General features: G+C 41.6%; 1 protein-coding gene across 3 annotated transcripts in view; it reads left to right on the top strand.

The window, feature by feature from the left end:
- Positions 1 to 10,753: 10,753 nt before the first annotated feature.
- Positions 10,754 to 18,175, top strand: part of mafa (MAF bZIP transcription factor a) — a 70,562-nt gene continuing 63,140 nt past the window's right edge. For 2 of the 3 annotated variants that reach the window (XR_016114490.1, XM_088992647.1), the window contains exon 1: positions 10,755 to 12,720. Coding sequence is in view for 2 of the 3 variants with exons in the window: in XM_088992647.1 (XP_088848773.1) it covers positions 11,696 to 12,720 (1,025 nt within the window). In the remaining variant the exon portion in view is untranslated. Of the gene's footprint in view, positions 12,721 to 18,175 lie in introns of all 3 variants that reach the window. The other variant, XM_088992648.1, reaches the window with a different exon arrangement.

Raw genomic sequence — 18,175 nt, 5'->3', positions numbered from 1 at the left:
ATTTTTCTCATCAAAAATCATGCATACCCCATTTTTTATTAGTAAAATGGGATAATTGTAACTGGAATTTCCACTTTAAACAGCCAAATAAATATTTTGTCATCTCATTTCCTAAAATGTGTCTGTAGACCACGAACACTGGATTTAGATAAATTCAGATTACCCAGTTTTTTACCCACAAGGAGGTTTAAAAGTACCTTGTTCACACTTACAATCAGTTGACATTTTACAAGATTTGCCAATGTACCAATTGAGATAACATCATTCACAGGGAAAGCTACAGGCTGCAAGACTAAAACAGACAAAGGCCTTTATAATGTTAATTATCCTGGCCAGACACCGATGGAGGTGCTGCACATTCATGGGTCAGATGTCTCTGAATGAGATAATTCCCTAACTCTTCCATTTCGTTGTGTTCGTTACGCCTTATACCACTGAACCAAATGTGACATGAGTTCTAATCACTTTAAATCACAGTTTGAGATTAAGTGTGATTAGACAAAGATAACAGTGATGATCTGAGAAGGGACAAAATCAATCTACTCACGTTTCATCAGGCCAAAGTTTACCCCCTAAAACTACAAAATCGACAACAATCTAAGTCTGAAATGTCAGTGCGAGAACTACAATTAGAAACATATTTTTACATTGGAATGTAAAAATACATTACATTACGTTGGAAAATATTATGGAGCGGTTGACTAGACCTGAATGCTAAGGCTTCTCTGTTATTAAAACAACAATAACGGCATAATATACTCTATAGTTTCGGGTTCATCGTGGCCATGTGAAACTGTGCCCCGATTGGGTAAATCAACTTTTAATCACGCTTTTGGGCGCTACTAGGTCCGGTCCTGACCCCGTACACTCCCAGCATAATAAATGCAATAATTATGTGTTTGTAATATAACTGTAAATCACTTAATGACCCTATAAGGCGAGTTATTTTTAAAATGGGATTCATCAATATTCTCCAGGGATGCACAGAGAAAGGTCAGAAAATCTCTCATTAGGCTTCAGGCATGCTCATCTGCATCTCAGAATCAGCTCACATACAAACGGCCGCACATTTCATCATCATAGCGTAGTTATTGTTGTTTCATGGCGCATATGTGACATGGATGACCACGAGCATCAGTGAGCTGCAGGTTACCGATTTACGAATGGGAATCTGTCTGATATCGCTCCAGTTAACAAAATCATGATGCTGTGCATTACATTGAAGACTTTGTCAGTGATTATCTAAGGTGGTAATTCTTTAAAGCCGAGCAGTCGCTTCTGTTCAATGACAGCAACTGTTCTGTATATATTTCTTCGGTCAATCGCTTGCCTTGGTATCGACAAATACACTGAAGAGGTGATCCCATTCAGTGTCCTGACTATAAGCGCCAATTAATGCATTTAGAGAATGAAAACCAAAGATAATACCATGTCTGTGAGTTAATCATTCAGCAGATGATAGTACCGTGGAATCTAAATTTCACCACAATGAGAAAATGGTCAATCTCCGAATCGTGCAGATTTATCTAAATCCTCCAAACCTTTCCGACCGCTAAATATTAGCTCATATTAACTCTAGGTCTTCATGTGACAACATGAGATATTTGCAACAGAAGAGGTCAGTCACCAAATGGATAGAGAAAAAAAAAAATAAAAATACAACAAGACAAAAGCTTTCACGTTATTTAATCGAAACACCACCAGAAGCCTTTTTTTTCACCGCGAAACAATGCCCAAGGCAACTAGTTACACAGTAGCCTCCTGTGCCGTTCTCAACCTCTCTTGTTTTGTTGTTTACTATCAGTTGCTCCTTACGCAGCCACATTACGCTTTGCCAAATAATCTCTTGCCAAAAACTTCCATCTCAGGCGGCCCGCACATACTTCAGGTGTGCGCACCCCAACTGCAAATGGCCGAATATTTAGAATGAGGGCAGATTCGAACTGTTTCATTGTTTGACTGTGACACGTTTGGTTTTTATTGGTCAGATGTGACGAGAATGTGGGTAAATCTATGGCCAGCAGGATACTTTTTCATTAACAAAAAAAAAAAAAAAAAAAACATGTTATTTGAAAAGCTGCCAGGTTGTATGTGGTTAGCACGCCAACTTCACAGTGCAGATGTGATCCTGGCTGCGGCCTCCCTGTGAGGAGTTTGCATGATCTCTACGTGCTTGTGTGGGTTTTCTTCGGGTCCTCCAGTGTCCTCCCACACTTCCAAAAACATGGTGATCAGCTCATCAAGCAGCTCTGAAGCAGCATTCATACAATCATATTATTGAATGAATGAATGCATGAATGAATGAATGAATGAATGAATGAATGAATGAATGAATGAATGAATGTGTTGTTCATGGGAGAGCTGGGAAAGAGGCAGGGCATGGGCACTTGAGGACCAAAGTTGGTGACCCCTGTGTTATACAATGTGATCTGTGGACTGTTGGGCCAAACACTTTCTTCATCTTTGTCCTTCTATCTACATGTACTTTCAACAAAATATGGTGGCCGTTATTTCCTGTAACTACAGTACAATGCAAGTCAAATTAATTTATTTTTCCGCTATTACAAGTGAGAGATCATTTTAAGGCATTTAATTATAATAGTAATTTATAATCACCTTCCAAAACTCTCAAGGACGCTTTACAGTCACAGGATAAGAAGATTTTTTATTCTGTGGGTGAGCAGTGGAAGCCAGACGCGCAAGCTTGCACTTAACCCAGAAGTGGAAGTGTACACCACTAAGGCAAACATAAAATGGGTCATTGGCACAATGAATTCAAATAAAGTTAAACTACTAGACCATTTGATGACAATGCTCTTGTCTTACCTTGAAATGGGCATCATTTTTCCTTCATTTCTAAACGCTAGCTAGCTAACTGTGAAATACACCGTTTGTCTTTATTTGTTCACAGTTATGAACTATTTTAATAATTTGATACACCCCACTGAAAAGGGACATGCACTCTTTGGGATTGTTTAAGCATTAACCCGCGAATGCACACACACGCACACACGCATGCACACACACACGCGCACACACACACACACACACACACACACACACACACACACACACACACACACACACACACACACACACACACACACACACACATATATATACTTATATATATACTTGTGATAAATTGCAAATATGATGCGGAAAGATGTACACGTGGGTGAACGTGGAAACAACACACATACACACAAACATGCACACACATTCACACATACAAACACACGCGCACACGCACACACACACACACACACACACACACACACATACACACACACACACACACACACACACGGATGCCTTCTGTTGTGAAGTCTAAGTCACGTGAATGCACATAGGACCTGAGGTGATAACCTTGGAAATCTATCCAAGGGTTCATATATCATTACGTTCGAAACACATTAACTTACACATGACAGTAAACCAATGTTTTATGTTTATTTGAGTGTAATTATGGCTCAGTATGGACTCATTGTGTTTGATTATTCAACAGGTGATCAGACTTGGCAGGCCACGTTTGTGAGCAAGCTTATACATTTGCAACTTAGTCCACATTGGTTTGGTGGGTAAGTGGGGGTGTAAATGTGTAATTTGTTTGTGCGGGTCTGCTCACTTAACATGAGGAACAAAAATCTTGGAACAAAAATCCTTCCGTCACACAGAGCCAATGCAGAATAGGCCATCTTAAAATCCAGTTGAGAGTCCAGGATCTGTTTTCCGCTCGATCCGTTGTTGCTCCCTCCTCAACCTAACCCTGCCTCAGACTAATGGATCTGGGTCATGATGACATGACTGTGCCCACATTCTATTGCTCAGGTGAAAATTAATATTGCAGCTTTGTTGTTCTCACTCGACTGCTGATGAAATTGTCCAGGAAGGGAGCAATGTTTTGCAGGCACAAATACAAGTTGTGTCTTTTTTAAGCTATGCACAACTACATAACGGGAGTTGTGTTCTCTTCAAAAGTTGAGTGATGTTTAATCTTATATGTGCAGTGGTATTATCAGCTGGAGGGTTGTCTTCAGAACTGATATTGTAATGGGCTCGTGTTAAGGCTTGAATGCGAAGGTGATGGAATGCAAAGGAGCTGATTAGATAGTTGTTTGGAGACACATACGCATACACGCATCGAGATTGACTACCGACCATACAACAAACAACTCGTGACCTCTGCTCTTTCCATTCAATCACGTATATCATCGAATACTGTTAAGGAGACCGGGCCTCAAATTCACATTTCAGTGACAGTCTTCACAGTCAAATTAATTGTGTAAGTTTTTTATTCATTGCAAAGGGTATTCACACATAAGGGATACAAACTCAGCTTCATAATTTGTATTGTTGCAGCCAGGGATGAATACACAAATGTAGCCTTGGAGAAGATAGCAGAAGTGTGCGAATAGAGTGACATCATGTTGGAATTCCAAAAGATTTTAAGCACGACTATCCTCCATTAAATGCTCTCTCCATTTGCTTAAAATCTGTAGATAAAGATAAATTCAAAAAAATTGTCATATGCATCATATGACAATGCGACTGTCAGAATTAAAACAAAGCAGAAATTCAAAATATTAAGCAACTATATTTATCTTCTCTTTTTTTACCCATTAACACACCAAAAAATCAATGGTGAAAGAGTACATGGGCTTTAGAATTTGTGTTTTGACATTTTTTGTGTTTTGGATTCAGTTTCAGTATGTATTTAGTTTTTTATTTTTCCTATTTTGCAGATGTTTTAATAGTTACAGTGTTTTCCTTCTGGAGTTTGTGATAAATGGTTACGGAAACAATGACAAAGAGGAGGGGGGAAAGGTGAAGTGCTTGAGTAATATTCTCCGAGATAACGTGGTTGCTATCATTTCGGAGGTACAGTGATGCCTCAGTTTACGAACTTAATTGGTTCCCAGAATGCGGGTGTAAGGCTGCCAAACATTTATTTCGCATTAAAAAAACATAAAAAAATGAGAATAATCCGTTTCCAGGTCTGAATAAAACAGAATTTTCTCATGAATAAGCCTTAAAACTACTCAAAATCTACCTTATCTTATGTGTAATAAATGTGATATTGTATTGTAATTAAAGACATAAACGATACTGTATTATAAAGTCATTTTATTTGTAGTTGCCTCTTGATGATATCCGAGTGAAGTTGCCATGCTTTCTCGGCGATAATACCCTCACTCACACGGTCATCTGGTAGCTGCTTTTCGTTAATCAAAATCAACAGAAGGTTTTCAACCTCTTCTAATTGCCTGAGACCGTTGCTTGGACAACACAGAAACACCCTTAGCCACACGTAGCAATGGTCGACATAGCGTATTGGTACCGGGACGCTAAGTCGCACAAACGCACACCCCGTTCGTGTTTTTCGATGATCCCCTTCTTCTGCTCGACCGTAATTTTCTTTTGTGTCCTTCTCGGCTGAACACTAACCCGTGGAGAGGTCTTTTTCAGTCCCATAATATCAAAAGTATTCCACTTGATAACAAACCATGTCTGCACTCAAAGGGAGTGTGGAAAACTAGTCCTCCAGCCACCGTGGCGCTGTGTGGTTTGGTTCATCCACCGGAAACTAGTTTGTATGCCAAGATTAGATTCTCGCACATGTTCTTAAGGCAAACAGTTCATGAGCTAAAGCGTTCGTAAACCGAGGTATCACTGTACTTGAATTTCTCAAATGACAAAAATCTGAGACACTTCTGATACTGTGCAGAATACAACACTGTTAACTCTCTTTTTTTCACATCGTATGAATTCAGTGCCTCGATACCGTCCCTCTCCTTTCCATACACATCTATCTCGCCCAGCATCATCAATAACTTCAACAACACAAAAGCAGCTAATTTAGGCCCACCACTTTCTACTGTCATGACTAATGAGCACAACCTTCGTTTTTGTTTTAGTCTCGCTGTACTGTGGTCATACCCCAGGGAGCGGGGGCACTGCTGCGCAGGTAAGCCCAAACAGATGACAGGGTAACCGAGTGGAAATAGAAACAATAGGCTTTTATCGGAAATTGTGTTGCAATCCAAAACTCGGGGCATTGTATTGACGAGGCAACACAAAAACACAGGGTACGTCTTTCACCATTGTTGATTAAGTTTGGCGCTGACCGGTACTCAAAACCAATATGGTAAACTTTACAAATGAAAGAGTCCAAGAATATTTGAGATAAAATCATGAAGGCAACATGGGACAAACTGAGACAAGAGAAAACGTGATGAGCATTTAATAATAATACCTCAGATAACGCCAAACCCATATAATTAGGAATTGACTCTTTTTTCTGATGAAAGAGGAGAGTCTATTATTTCTCACGCTGAATTGAATGCTTATTTAGTCCTAAAACTCAATGCAGTGGTACCTCGGTTTTCGAACGACTCACAGTTCGAACAAATCGGAGTTCGAACAAAATATTCCAGATATTCTTGCTTCGTAGTTCGAACAACAATCGGAGTTCGAACGCCGTTACGACGCGTGAGTGCGTACGCGAGGGTGGGATGCTGAGCGGCGTACGGGTGTATCGCTCTGTTCGTGACCAACTGTTGTCGCTAGCGGACATTCTGCATTTTGCTCTCGTGTTTAATACAGGGGTATGAAGAGTTTTAGCCCATAATCATCATGCCTCCAAAGAAAGTAAGTGCTGCTACAAGTTAAAAAAGAAAAGTAGTGCGTACAACTATTGCATTTAAGAAAGAAATAATCGCAAAATATGAAGGAGGTGTGCGAGTGTCTGATCGGGCTAGGGCAGGGGTGCTCACACTTTTTTCAGCAAGGGAGCTACTTTTGAAATGATCAAGTCAAAATGATCTACTCATTATATTTATTGAGAAATATAGTGAAGATTATTGTAATTTATGTTGATGTATATCCGCATATGTTGCACAACACAATATAATTCTGTAAATTGTTTGCCATTACCTGAGTTCACTGTGATAACTGGCAGACGAGACAACCGCACTTGAAAATGGCATCGCGAAAAAAAGTCATCCTCTCATTCCGTATTAAAGTGTTACGTTTTTTCTTCTTACTTGGTCCAGCTCTTCCACTTTTTTATACTCTATCTTACGTTTAAGGGGAAAAAACGAGCGAAAAATTAGGATGTAACTAACGACATCCTTGTTCACTTTGCAACGAAGGGGTGTTGTTTGAGCTCGCAGGGAGTCTCTCAATGAGATGTCATTTGATTGGTTCTCCGGTGTATCAATCAAATAAAGGGATGGCTGATTGGCTGACGTCGAGTTTTTTTCAAAATAACTCCACTTGATTTAATGTCAGTTCCTGACAATGTCACATCACCTTGTCTTGCGATCTACCAATAGTACCTTGGAGATCGATTGGTCGATCACGATCGACGTATTGAACACCCCTGGTAGGAAATACAGCATGGTGAAATCTACGATCAGTACGATATTAAAGAATAGGGAGGCTGTGAAATCTAGTGATGTGGCTATGGGAGTGAGAGCAAGTGTCATTGGATAGATATTTTAAGAGAAAAGAACATCCTGTAGCCGAGTCATCCGTAGCAAAGAGATTTGAATGTGTGAGCACCCGTGTGAGACAGAAGAGCTCCTCGAAATTTTTATGGAAGGGGACTCTCGTTCCAAACAACAAATTTCCTTCCTCCGTCCACCTGCGCCTTCTGCTGACCACCACAAGGGTAAAAAATCCTATTCATAATTCTTTTCTTTACGAACGTATGATTAGCCTGGGTTACATGTCTATGTTATTTATGTCTTTGCCATTTTGCTTAACATTTTCTGAGATAGACATTGATTTTTATGTGTTGGTCAGCATTTTAATGTGCAATTTTATACATAAAAGAATGTATAAAATACTGTACTAAAAAGGTAAACATTCAGGGGGTTAGAACGGATGAAAACTTTATTATTATTTACATTATTTGTAATGGGAAAAATGGTTTCGGTGTTTGAACAAATCGGTTTTCGAACAGGGTTCTGGAACGGATTATCGTCGAGAACCGAGGTACCACTGTGGGTCCTGGAACTTGAGTGACAATGTCAAACACCCTGGCACTGGAGTGGACCCGAACCCGCCATCACCACCCCGCAAAACCGTGACAGAATGAATCGGCCAACCATCGGATCCCGCAGGTACATCGGACCCGTCTCATTTCCACCCTGTGCCTGGCAATGCTACGTCCACGTTAGCGAAAGCCTCGTCGCGTTTGAATCGCGTCACTCGACGAGCCGCAACGTCCACGTAAACGTCCGGCCGAGACCTCCTTCCAGGTGGCCGTCCAGGGTGACACTGGGTGACTGGCATTGCACGCCCACGTCCAGCCACGCTGTCGTCGTGCATGACGAATTGAGTCTCATCCACGACGAGCCGTGCAACGTCCGAGTCAATGTCAGTCCGAGACCCCACTCACCGCTGGATCCCGGAGCGGCTCTGGACTGGTCTCGTTCCCCCGGAGCAGTTCACGCCCACGTCGGCGTCCGGCCGAGACCTGGTCCCATACGGCCGTACGGGGTGCCATTCTGCGCCTGGCAGTTCGACGTCCACGCAGAGCCATGCGCCGTCGCGTGAACGTGCGAGAGGGATCGCACTCACGCCCACGACGATCCGTGCCGCGTCTTCGTCCACCCCAGGCCGAGTCCCGTTCCCATCAGGCCGCCGCCCGTCGTATGCTGGAGAGGCAGCGGTTGCCCTCTCCACCGACCGTTCCCTGGCGAGTGGACCTTTTTGGGAGACTGTTGAGACTTCTGGAAGCAGCCCCTTGAAGGGGGGGTACTGTCATGATCTGGTTGGCGACCAACGGGGGGCGCTGTCGGCCCCGCCTGCACCTGCACAGGTGCTGGTCGTCCCGATCAGATTGGCGAACAGCGGGTAGCGACGTCAGCCCTGTCGGCAGCCTCGCAGGTGCTGGTCGTTATAATCAATGACACTTAAAATGACACCTGGCACGATCATCCAGTGCCGATTCATTGTTTGTTTGCTGCTTGGTTGCAGCATGCATTGTGTACGTGTTTGTTTAACCTTGGCGGACTTTTACACTTGGTTTTCTGTTGCTACTTTGTATTTTTTACATTTTTCACATGGTCTGGCAGTGAATGAGTTAATATCGAAGTGGGAAGATGTCACTTGCTACCTACCAAAAGGAACAGGTTAACATAACCGGCCGCAATAGTGAGAGGGTGGTGAATAACGCATTCTCTCCCATCGTAAAGAAATAAGAGTTTAAAAGCATTATATGTCTGTCACTTCCTCTCTCCTGCGGCATTCTTCGTGAATGCACCTTGTGCAGGCCGTTTATTGCATTTTTGCCATTAAGTCGCACACAATAGGGAACTCATGCAAACAACACGACATTCCACATGAATGTAATGCCTTCCTGGTCCTGTTATTGCGTGAGAATAAGCAGAGTGAAGGAGGAAATTTTGTATCCAAAAAAATGCATTGCGCAATCTCAAGCACCAAGCCAGTATACGCCAGGCAACAAAGTTGTTCCACTGAGATTTATTTATTAATTAGGTAAACCCCATTCAAGGTCGCTGAAACTCCCAAGTGATTCACTTCAACAAATAACTGTTGACAGCTTATTTTGCAACAGCTGGGTAAAATTTCTGGCAGACAACCCAACTCTGAATAAAAGAAAAAACCCACAATCATCGCCAAAGTAGAAAATAAAAAAATACTGGAACTGAAAATCAGGCAGCTTTATTTTTTTGTGGTGCAACAGAATCACATTTAAGTCACGAAAAAGGCTTGAAAAAATAATGATTATCTTTACTTAATATTTCATTCCAGTACACTGGTTGTCGGGGTGGATCATTTCAATCAAAGCATAGGTGTAAGCTGTTTAACCTTCGAAGCTGAGTTGAGTTCTTTGAGTGATAAATTTTGCCTTCTTTAACATATGTTCAGTATTTAATTTAGGACGCTCCAGAATAGACACAGGTTTTATTCTCACCCATTGATCATTATGTTTTTTTTCCATCAACAGAGAAATGCCAACAACTTTATCCACATGTGTCGAATGATCACTTCATGGCTGAGGACATAGCGGTGAGAATATAATAAGTGCCACAAACCATACAGAAGTTTGATGGCTGTCTTACACACAAGTCAAGTCAAAGTCAGAGACCTCTGAACTGAGATAAAGTGCAATGAAAGTGAGCAGATTATGCGACTGCTTGGCAACACGACGAGCCAGTGGTTAGATAAAGAATTTTATGGCCATGGGCCATGATATCAGTTTGGATGGAACACCGGGTTCATGCACAATAATATATATTCATCTTTGACAGTCCAATAATGCCAACATGTAAACATGGCTTTTGCATTGAAGAAAGCCAAACTGTAATATAAATATTTTTACATTTTTCTTGGTCTTTCTTTTTAATTAATGAGTATGTGAGGGGTGGCCTGGCTGCCGAGTGGTTAGCACACCGGCCTCATATTTCAGAGGTTGTGAGTTTGATTCCCACCCTGGCTTCCCTGTGTGGCATTTGCATGTTCTCCCCGGGGCTGTGTGGGTTTTTACAGGGTCGTCCCAAAACATGCATGGTTGAACACACCAAATTGTCCTGAGGTATGAGAGGGACTGTTTGTTTGTTTGTTTGTTTGTTTGTTTGTTTGTTTATGTGTGCCCTGTGATTGGCTGGAAGTGCCCGAAATCGACTGGGATAACCTCCAGCAATCCCGCCCACCGCGACCCTAATGAGGGTAAAGCAGTCTGGGAAATGGATGGATGGAGTATGTGAGGGAATTTGGTGAAAATATTTTAATCCCTGATATGTCCAAAAGGTGGCAGTGTTGAGTTAGTACACAAATGCAAGCAGCGCGCTGCTGAATTGACAGTTTTTCTAAAACCCTTTCTTTTTTGCAATATGAACAATACAAAAAATGCATATAGGTCAAATGTTTTACTGTATTAAAAACGTTAACAAAGTAAAACATATCTAAACGTATGTGCATACAGTAGTTTAGAAGTTACAAAAGTCAACTATAAACGATGACAGCCGTCCGACATTCAAACGGTAAATAATAAAAAAAGTGATCCATCGGTTTCGGAATGTGAATTAATCCACGTCTTTCCACTGAGGTCAATGCAACAACTGTAGTAGAGAAAAGTTGTTTGGGTATTCAGAATGCCAGCTGAGTGCCAGCTGACGGCCATTTGACAGTTGACACGAGGGGGGCGGGGGGAGTTTGCCTTCTGTAGTCGACTAATATGTTAATTAGATATACGAGTATGCGACCCCATTGGCTCCTCGTCCGAGACAATTTCCCACTTGCAGCCTGACGTCACGTGATCTGGAAAGCTCTTAAACTCAACTGATGTGTGATGCCTGCCTCAAAAAATCGCTCCCGTGTCCAGGCTCCGCTCGCTTGCTTGCAGCCGGCTTCGTCGGGGTGGCGATGTCTCCGTGAAAAAAAAGCGCGTAAAAAGTTGTGTTAAATGTTTCAAATACAACACGCGCGCCGAGAAGGGACTTCGCTCCTCGTGTGCGCGACACCCAGGCCGGTGTGTGTGCGCCTCCGCCGAGCGACGGCCAAAGTAGTCCGAACCAGGACGACTTAGAAACTCTTGTTTGTGACGCTTTTGACAAAGTCTCTCAAGGTGGCTCACGTTCTCGCCAGCCAACCGGTCGCAACGGCCGCTCTTCAGCCGGTCTGGAGGACTGTGAGCAGCAGCAGCGGCAGCAGCAAGAGGATGGCATCAGAGCTGGCAATGAGCAACTCCGACCTGCCCACCAGTCCCCTGGCCATGGAATATGTTAATGACTTCGATCTGATGAAGTTTGAAGTGAAAAAGGAGCCGGTCGAGCCCGATCGCACCATCAGCCAGTGCAGCCGCCTCATCGCCGGGGGATCCTTGTCTTCCACGCCGATGAGCACGCCCTGCAGCTCTGAGCCCCCCTCCCCGAGCTTCTCGGCGCCCAGTCCGGGCTCGGGGAGCGAGCAGAAGACACACATCGAGGACTTCTACTGGATGTCCGGTTACCAACAGCAACTCAATCCAGAGGCGCTGGGGTTCAGCCCCGAGGACGCGGTCGAGGCGCTCATCAACAGCAGCCACCAGCTCCAGTCGTTCGATGGCTACGCCAGAGGCCAGCAGTTCGCGGGCGCAGCCGGCCCGGGGGGCGCTATGGCCGGGGAGGAGATGGGCTCAGCCGCGGCCGTCGTGTCGGCGGTCATCGCCGCGGCTGCTGCTCAGAACGGGGCTCAGCACCACCACCACCATCATCAAAACCATGGCGGGACCGGGGGAGGTGGCGGAGGAGGAGGCGGCGGGGGTGGAGGTGGCGGGCACCACCACCACCATCACCACCAGGCGCCGGGCGTCCAGTCCAACGGCGGGGCAAATCACCACCCGCACATGCGCCTGGACGACCGTTTCTCAGACGAGCAGCTGGTCACCATGTCCGTGCGGGAGCTCAACCGGCAGCTGCGCGGGGTCAGCAAGGAAGAAGTGATCCGGCTCAAGCAGAAGAGGAGGACCCTCAAGAACCGAGGATACGCGCAGTCGTGTCGCTTCAAGCGCGTCCAGCAGCGGCACGTCCTGGAGGGCGAGAAGACGCAACTGGTGCAGCAAGTGGAGCACCTCAAGCAGGAAATCTCCAGGCTGGTCCGGGAGAGGGACGCGTACAAAGAAAAGTATGAGAAGCTCATCGGCAACGGCTTCAGAGAAAGTGGCTCGAGCAGCGACAACAACCCTTCATCTCCGGAGTTTTTCATGTGAGTCTGCACATATTCGCGACCCCCTACCCTCCAAAAAAAGTAAAGAAAAGGTGAAAAAAATATGACGAATTACTCAGCCACGTTTTAAAACTTTGAACTTTTTTCACCTCTTTCCCCCACTTTGGTGCAAATGCCAAATAAGAACCATTTGGCCCCCGCCAATCCCCAATCCACAATTGAAACCGGTTTTTGGGTTTATCCATGAAGCACAGTGTGTTTGTGTGTTCACATAATTCTCATTTAGTTTACATTTATATTTTCAAATATCCCATTTGTCACTATAGTTCTCTACCCTCATTAGATTTGCAGAGTCTGATTTGGAACCAGCTTAGTTCAGCAACTGCATGCATGCACTTACCTTGCTCTTTAACATGTCTTTATTTTAAGTTTGAAAACAGTGTTCAGATATTTGTTAAAGTGCATTCATGCGTTCTTTTTATTTGTTTTTTTTTTTTGTTGCCAAACTTGGAGGGTCGCCAGCCATTTCATGCATTTGGTTCTTCAGAGACTTTATGTATTCATTGTATTTTCAGAGTTATTGAACTATTCTGCATGCTGGACATGTCAGTTGTTTTTTTTAATACTGTTTTATTTTTCTGTGCTATGTCTTTTTTTTCAAAGTGTTATTATTTTACAAGATGACTCCAGCATGGCATTCATATTTTTCATTTATGCCTGCTCACTTTTTTGGCACAGCTCTACCAAAAAAGTGACAGGACTTCCCACCTGTATACTGTGCGATGGTGTTTCAGCTGTGTTGAAGTGCACCGTTACAAAATGTCTTAAGGGTGCAATGTATATGACGGAAGTGGATGAGCGGAGATCCTTCATGGTTCACAGGTGTTGGAAAATCATTTAAAAATATATATATTATTTAAGCATACATCTGCATTTGACAACAGATAAAAGTGTAATATAAAGTCCAAAGTTTTATAAATTGAAGTTGAATCGACAAAAAAAGTAACACTAGTTGAAGTGTGCAGATGACTCATATAGTTGGCAAAACAAAACATTTGGACTTACTTAAATGTGACCGGCTCTGTTTAAGCGGATGCCGTGAGCAGAATTGGATCGTACACGTGCAACATATGAGAGAGAACTGCTTTGGCCACTATTTTCAAAAATCAAAGTTTGTTTCAACGTTTGAGCTTGTCATGCATTCAAAGGAGATTTGTGAAGAGGCTGAAGTATAATGAGTGCAGTGCACTAAACACCCTGGCCTGTCATCATGATTATAGGGAGTTAAGAACAACACTTTTCCAGTTATTTGGCCCAGATGAGGTATTTTGTGACTTGCAATACTTTCATTATCACTTCAGGAAAGAAGATGTGCTGAATTCAACAAACTCAATATTTGAAAAGCAATATTTCTTACAATTGATAATGTCTGGACATTGTTAGATGGTCAGGGATTGATACCCTGCATTTGAAAAAAACAATAAGAGGGAGCTCTTTTTGAAAATATGTGATTTATTCTTTCATCATACATCCATATAAATAAATAAATAAATAAATATATATATATATATATATATATATATATATATATATATATATATATATATATATATATATATATATAAATAAATATTTTGCTGCGCAAAATGATTTCACTCAACTAACCATATGTGATGTTCATATGTGCTCGTTTTGTCATTTCATACAATTAAATGATATGCAATAAATGTATAATTGCCTTCAATACGTTTCTCACTTTTTTTGGAAACCGGTCCTTAAATTTTCACTGTGATCAAAGAAAGGAAAAATAAACATCATAATTTTTTTCAGCACAATCAAAGACAGTTATTTTCTTAAAGTATTGTTGTTCCCACTGCTCACCCATGAGTATGGTTTTACCAGCTGGTATTTATCCCAAATTATTCCCCCCCCCCCCAATAAAAAAAAATGCGAACACCGTACACGTTAAACTGATTAAAAACAGAGATATCCTGCATGTCAGGATTTAAATATACACACAAGAGAACCACAGACCACAATGATTAATTCATGGACTGGTTTTTATTGTTGTTTAATGATACATGTGGCAGTTTTATCCAGACATTTCCTATTCTATATTAACTCTGGAAAACTCTTTCTTTAAGAGCAAGTCCATTTAGAAGTTCACATCAATGGAAATGGTCTACAAATCAAAATATATTGAAGAAAAAAGCATAGTTATATCTAAGTATTTTTTATACATTTGTAAATACAGTAACTTTTTTCTCTCATATCGGGTGTCAGTATTTTTTTAATTGCATGCCCCCATGAATACGGATGTGTGTGTGTGTGGGGGGGGGGGGTGTATGTGCGTCTAATTAAGCATGCATATAATACATGTACTGTGTTTTATTTTAGAGACATGTAATTTGCGTATTCCCTCTCGTCATGTTTCTTGCTGCTAGATTGTTGTCAGATTATTATTATTATTATTTTTTTTTTTTGGGGGGGGGTTCCAGTGTGTGTACTCCATATTCATTTTGTTATTTATGGATCTTTCAATTCCACTCCATCCTGTTTGTCAGAAGCCTGAAGGATGGCTCGGAGCAGAGTCCGAGCGTGTGGGCGTGGGGGCTTGCTGGCTGTAGGGAGGGGATGGACATGTCATGGGAGGGGGCGCTGCAAAATGTGCCAATAATAGCAGGCATAAAAAAAAACAATCCTGTATTTTTGTCAATTTTTGGGCATCAACTTTATTTATTTATTTGTATTTTATTTTATTTTATTTTATTTATTTTATTTTTTTTTGGGGGGGGGGTTCCTATAAAAGTAACCCAGCATGAATTCTCTACAAGGACTTGTTCTCACATGCGGGAAACTCATGCAACTTGTGCAACAAAGCAAGTCTGATGGGCAATGTTTTTCTCCATTGTTTCGGGACAATTAGTCAGATAAACCAACTATCAGTCAGTTAGTCCTTCATTTTTATCATTATTGTGCAAACTTTTGACCACTTTGGGTCCTGCACTTTTTTTTCATGAAAACTAAGATATGCGCCTCTGCAAGGCTGCATGTGAGGCACTATATTAGTCAAAATTTGGTCATAAAAAAAGTGCATCACTCGCAATCACACATTTTTACAAACCAACACTTGCATGTCTGCTTTTATACCAGTGAGGTGTATGCTGCTTTGAGCAGCCGGCAGGAGGGGGGGGGGGGGACTGAGATAATAGTTGGGCTTGTGTTGAATTAAATGGTTTTGCTGATGATTAATAGTCGTGTGGCCCACTAGCTCCTGCGATGTAGGGATGATAAATTGAGAGTGTAGCTCCGTGCAGCTGTGCCGCTGTCGGTTCTTTTGCATGCGTGCACATGCTAGGCAAGTCACGGCCAAGTTGCTCTCCTTCTTCCTCACTGTATCTCATTACATCTATTTGATCAGAGATGCAGTGCTGCTATTTTCAATGTTTAGTTATAAGGCTTTTGAATCGATGGATATTTGTTCTCTTTTGTTTCCATTCAGAGAGGCAAACGCAAAGGAATCTTTAGAATAGTTGGGTTTTCTTTCATTTATTTTATAGCCATTTGCGGTGGGTTTTTCGTGCTATGTCAAAAAATTACAATCTGGTTTCTGGTTAAAATGTCCTCTTTCAACTCTTTTTGCTTTCTCGTTTTGGTGGTTTCCTCATTGGCACACACTGTTTGAGGGAAAGTAACAACAAACATGCACACTTTTTTGGAACTGAACATATACAAACATTAAGCCCAATAACTCTTACGTCATTGCGGCGTTTAAAAGCCTGAAAACTGATCTTGTTGAAAAAGAAAAAGAGTTGAATCTGTGGCGCGATATTGCAATTCACAGTCAAAATGTGGGGAAAGTGAAATTATTAAGTCATTAAAAGCTTCGGAAGAAACTACAGTAACTGGAGAAGGCTTGTGCGTTTGGAAATTTTTTTTTTGTCTTTAAATCATGCACGATGAGGAGACGTTAGCAGACGTGAACACGAGTGTTTTTCTGTACCCATGTACATGTGTAAGTATCACCTTGTCACCTTCTAGGGCCAAGGATGAGTTGAGGTCAAAAGGAGCGGCACACGAGGCCGCTTTCAAAGTCATTAGTGTAATCTCTCTACCCTGGCGAGACCACACTCATTTCCTCTGCCCTGAAACAACGAAATGAGCATATCCGACGTACAACACAACTCAGTCATTTCCAAACAAGTATGCATTTATTTATTTATTTATTTATTTATTTATTTATTTATTTATTGAATGTTTTATTTATTTTACCTGTTTATTTATTTATTTATCTTTTTATCTATTTATCTCATCTCATCTCATATTTATCTCATCTCATCTCATTTTCTGTACCGCTTATTCCTCATTAGGGTCGCGGGTCGAATGTGACTGTATTTCGAACTCGGCAATCCTATTCAAACTCATGTTAAATGGAAGTCAACATGCATCTGCAACCATTTAGAAGTATTTGTTTGCTAAAAAACGCATTTTGGAATTACAACCCAAAAGTTAAACTTTGGTTTTGTTTGACAATAATGCATTTTAACAAATTGGTTTTATCTATTTTATTTTTTTAAATATAATGTTGCTGGTCTTAGATGTGTTTCTCTATCCGACTTCCGTCCTGCCACCCTCGGACATATGAACATGGGAGAATGCGGTCACGTGTCCTAAACAGCCAGTGTTTGCCAGAAATTCCTGCAGCTCCTTCAATGTTGCTCATGGTGACTTGCATTTATCATGAACTTGAATGTGAGTATTTAATTCTCAAGACAGCCACATTTTCGTGATAATTTAGTGTGTACACTTGTCCCACCACATTATCTTGGTGCCCCCCCCTTTTTTTTAACTTCACCCCTGAAAATTATTGATTGTTTCAATAAAGATCATTGGTTAATTTAATGGTGGAAACATGTTTAAACATTATTTATCTTGATCTCCTTTTTTATATACCTCACAGAAATCCGGCATGTGAACAAGGGCGTACAGACTTTTTATAACCACTTGAATAATTATTGTTTTCTTTAATGACCAATTCTACATCCCCCTAATCCAGCTTTTATCACGATTGAAACTTGTTTCATGCCATTTTATACTTTACATACATTCTCACAAATTTATTTCACATCTGATACAGATTTCTAGCAGGAATCAGAATCAGAATCAGAATCAGAATACCTTTATTCGTCCCGCAATGGGGAAATTTGCAGTCCACAGCAGCAATTGAAGAGGGATGGGGTGGGAGTGAAAGGATAGAGAAGAAGAACAAGAAAAGTAGGTCTCTTGTCATTCTATCTGAGCAAGATAGTGTGGAAACATTAAACGTATTCAGAATTAAACTGACATCAGGGAGCCATTAAGGTGCTTATTCAATCCGAGAATGGTTTTGCTTTTTCTATAAATCCCTGCCTTTTATTCTTCATCTTTTTTTATAAGAGGGAAGTGACTGTTACTTCAAATAGACATGAAGAGGATATGTGCGGAGTCATGAGAG

Source organism: Hippocampus bargibanti, linkage group LG03 (assembly GCF_051943395.1).
Source record: "Hippocampus bargibanti isolate YZ-2025 linkage group LG03, ASM5194339v1, whole genome shotgun sequence".
NCBI classification, from domain to species: domain Eukaryota; kingdom Metazoa; phylum Chordata; class Actinopteri; order Syngnathiformes; family Syngnathidae; genus Hippocampus; species Hippocampus bargibanti.
This window is presented reverse-complemented; position numbering and strand designations above follow the sequence as displayed.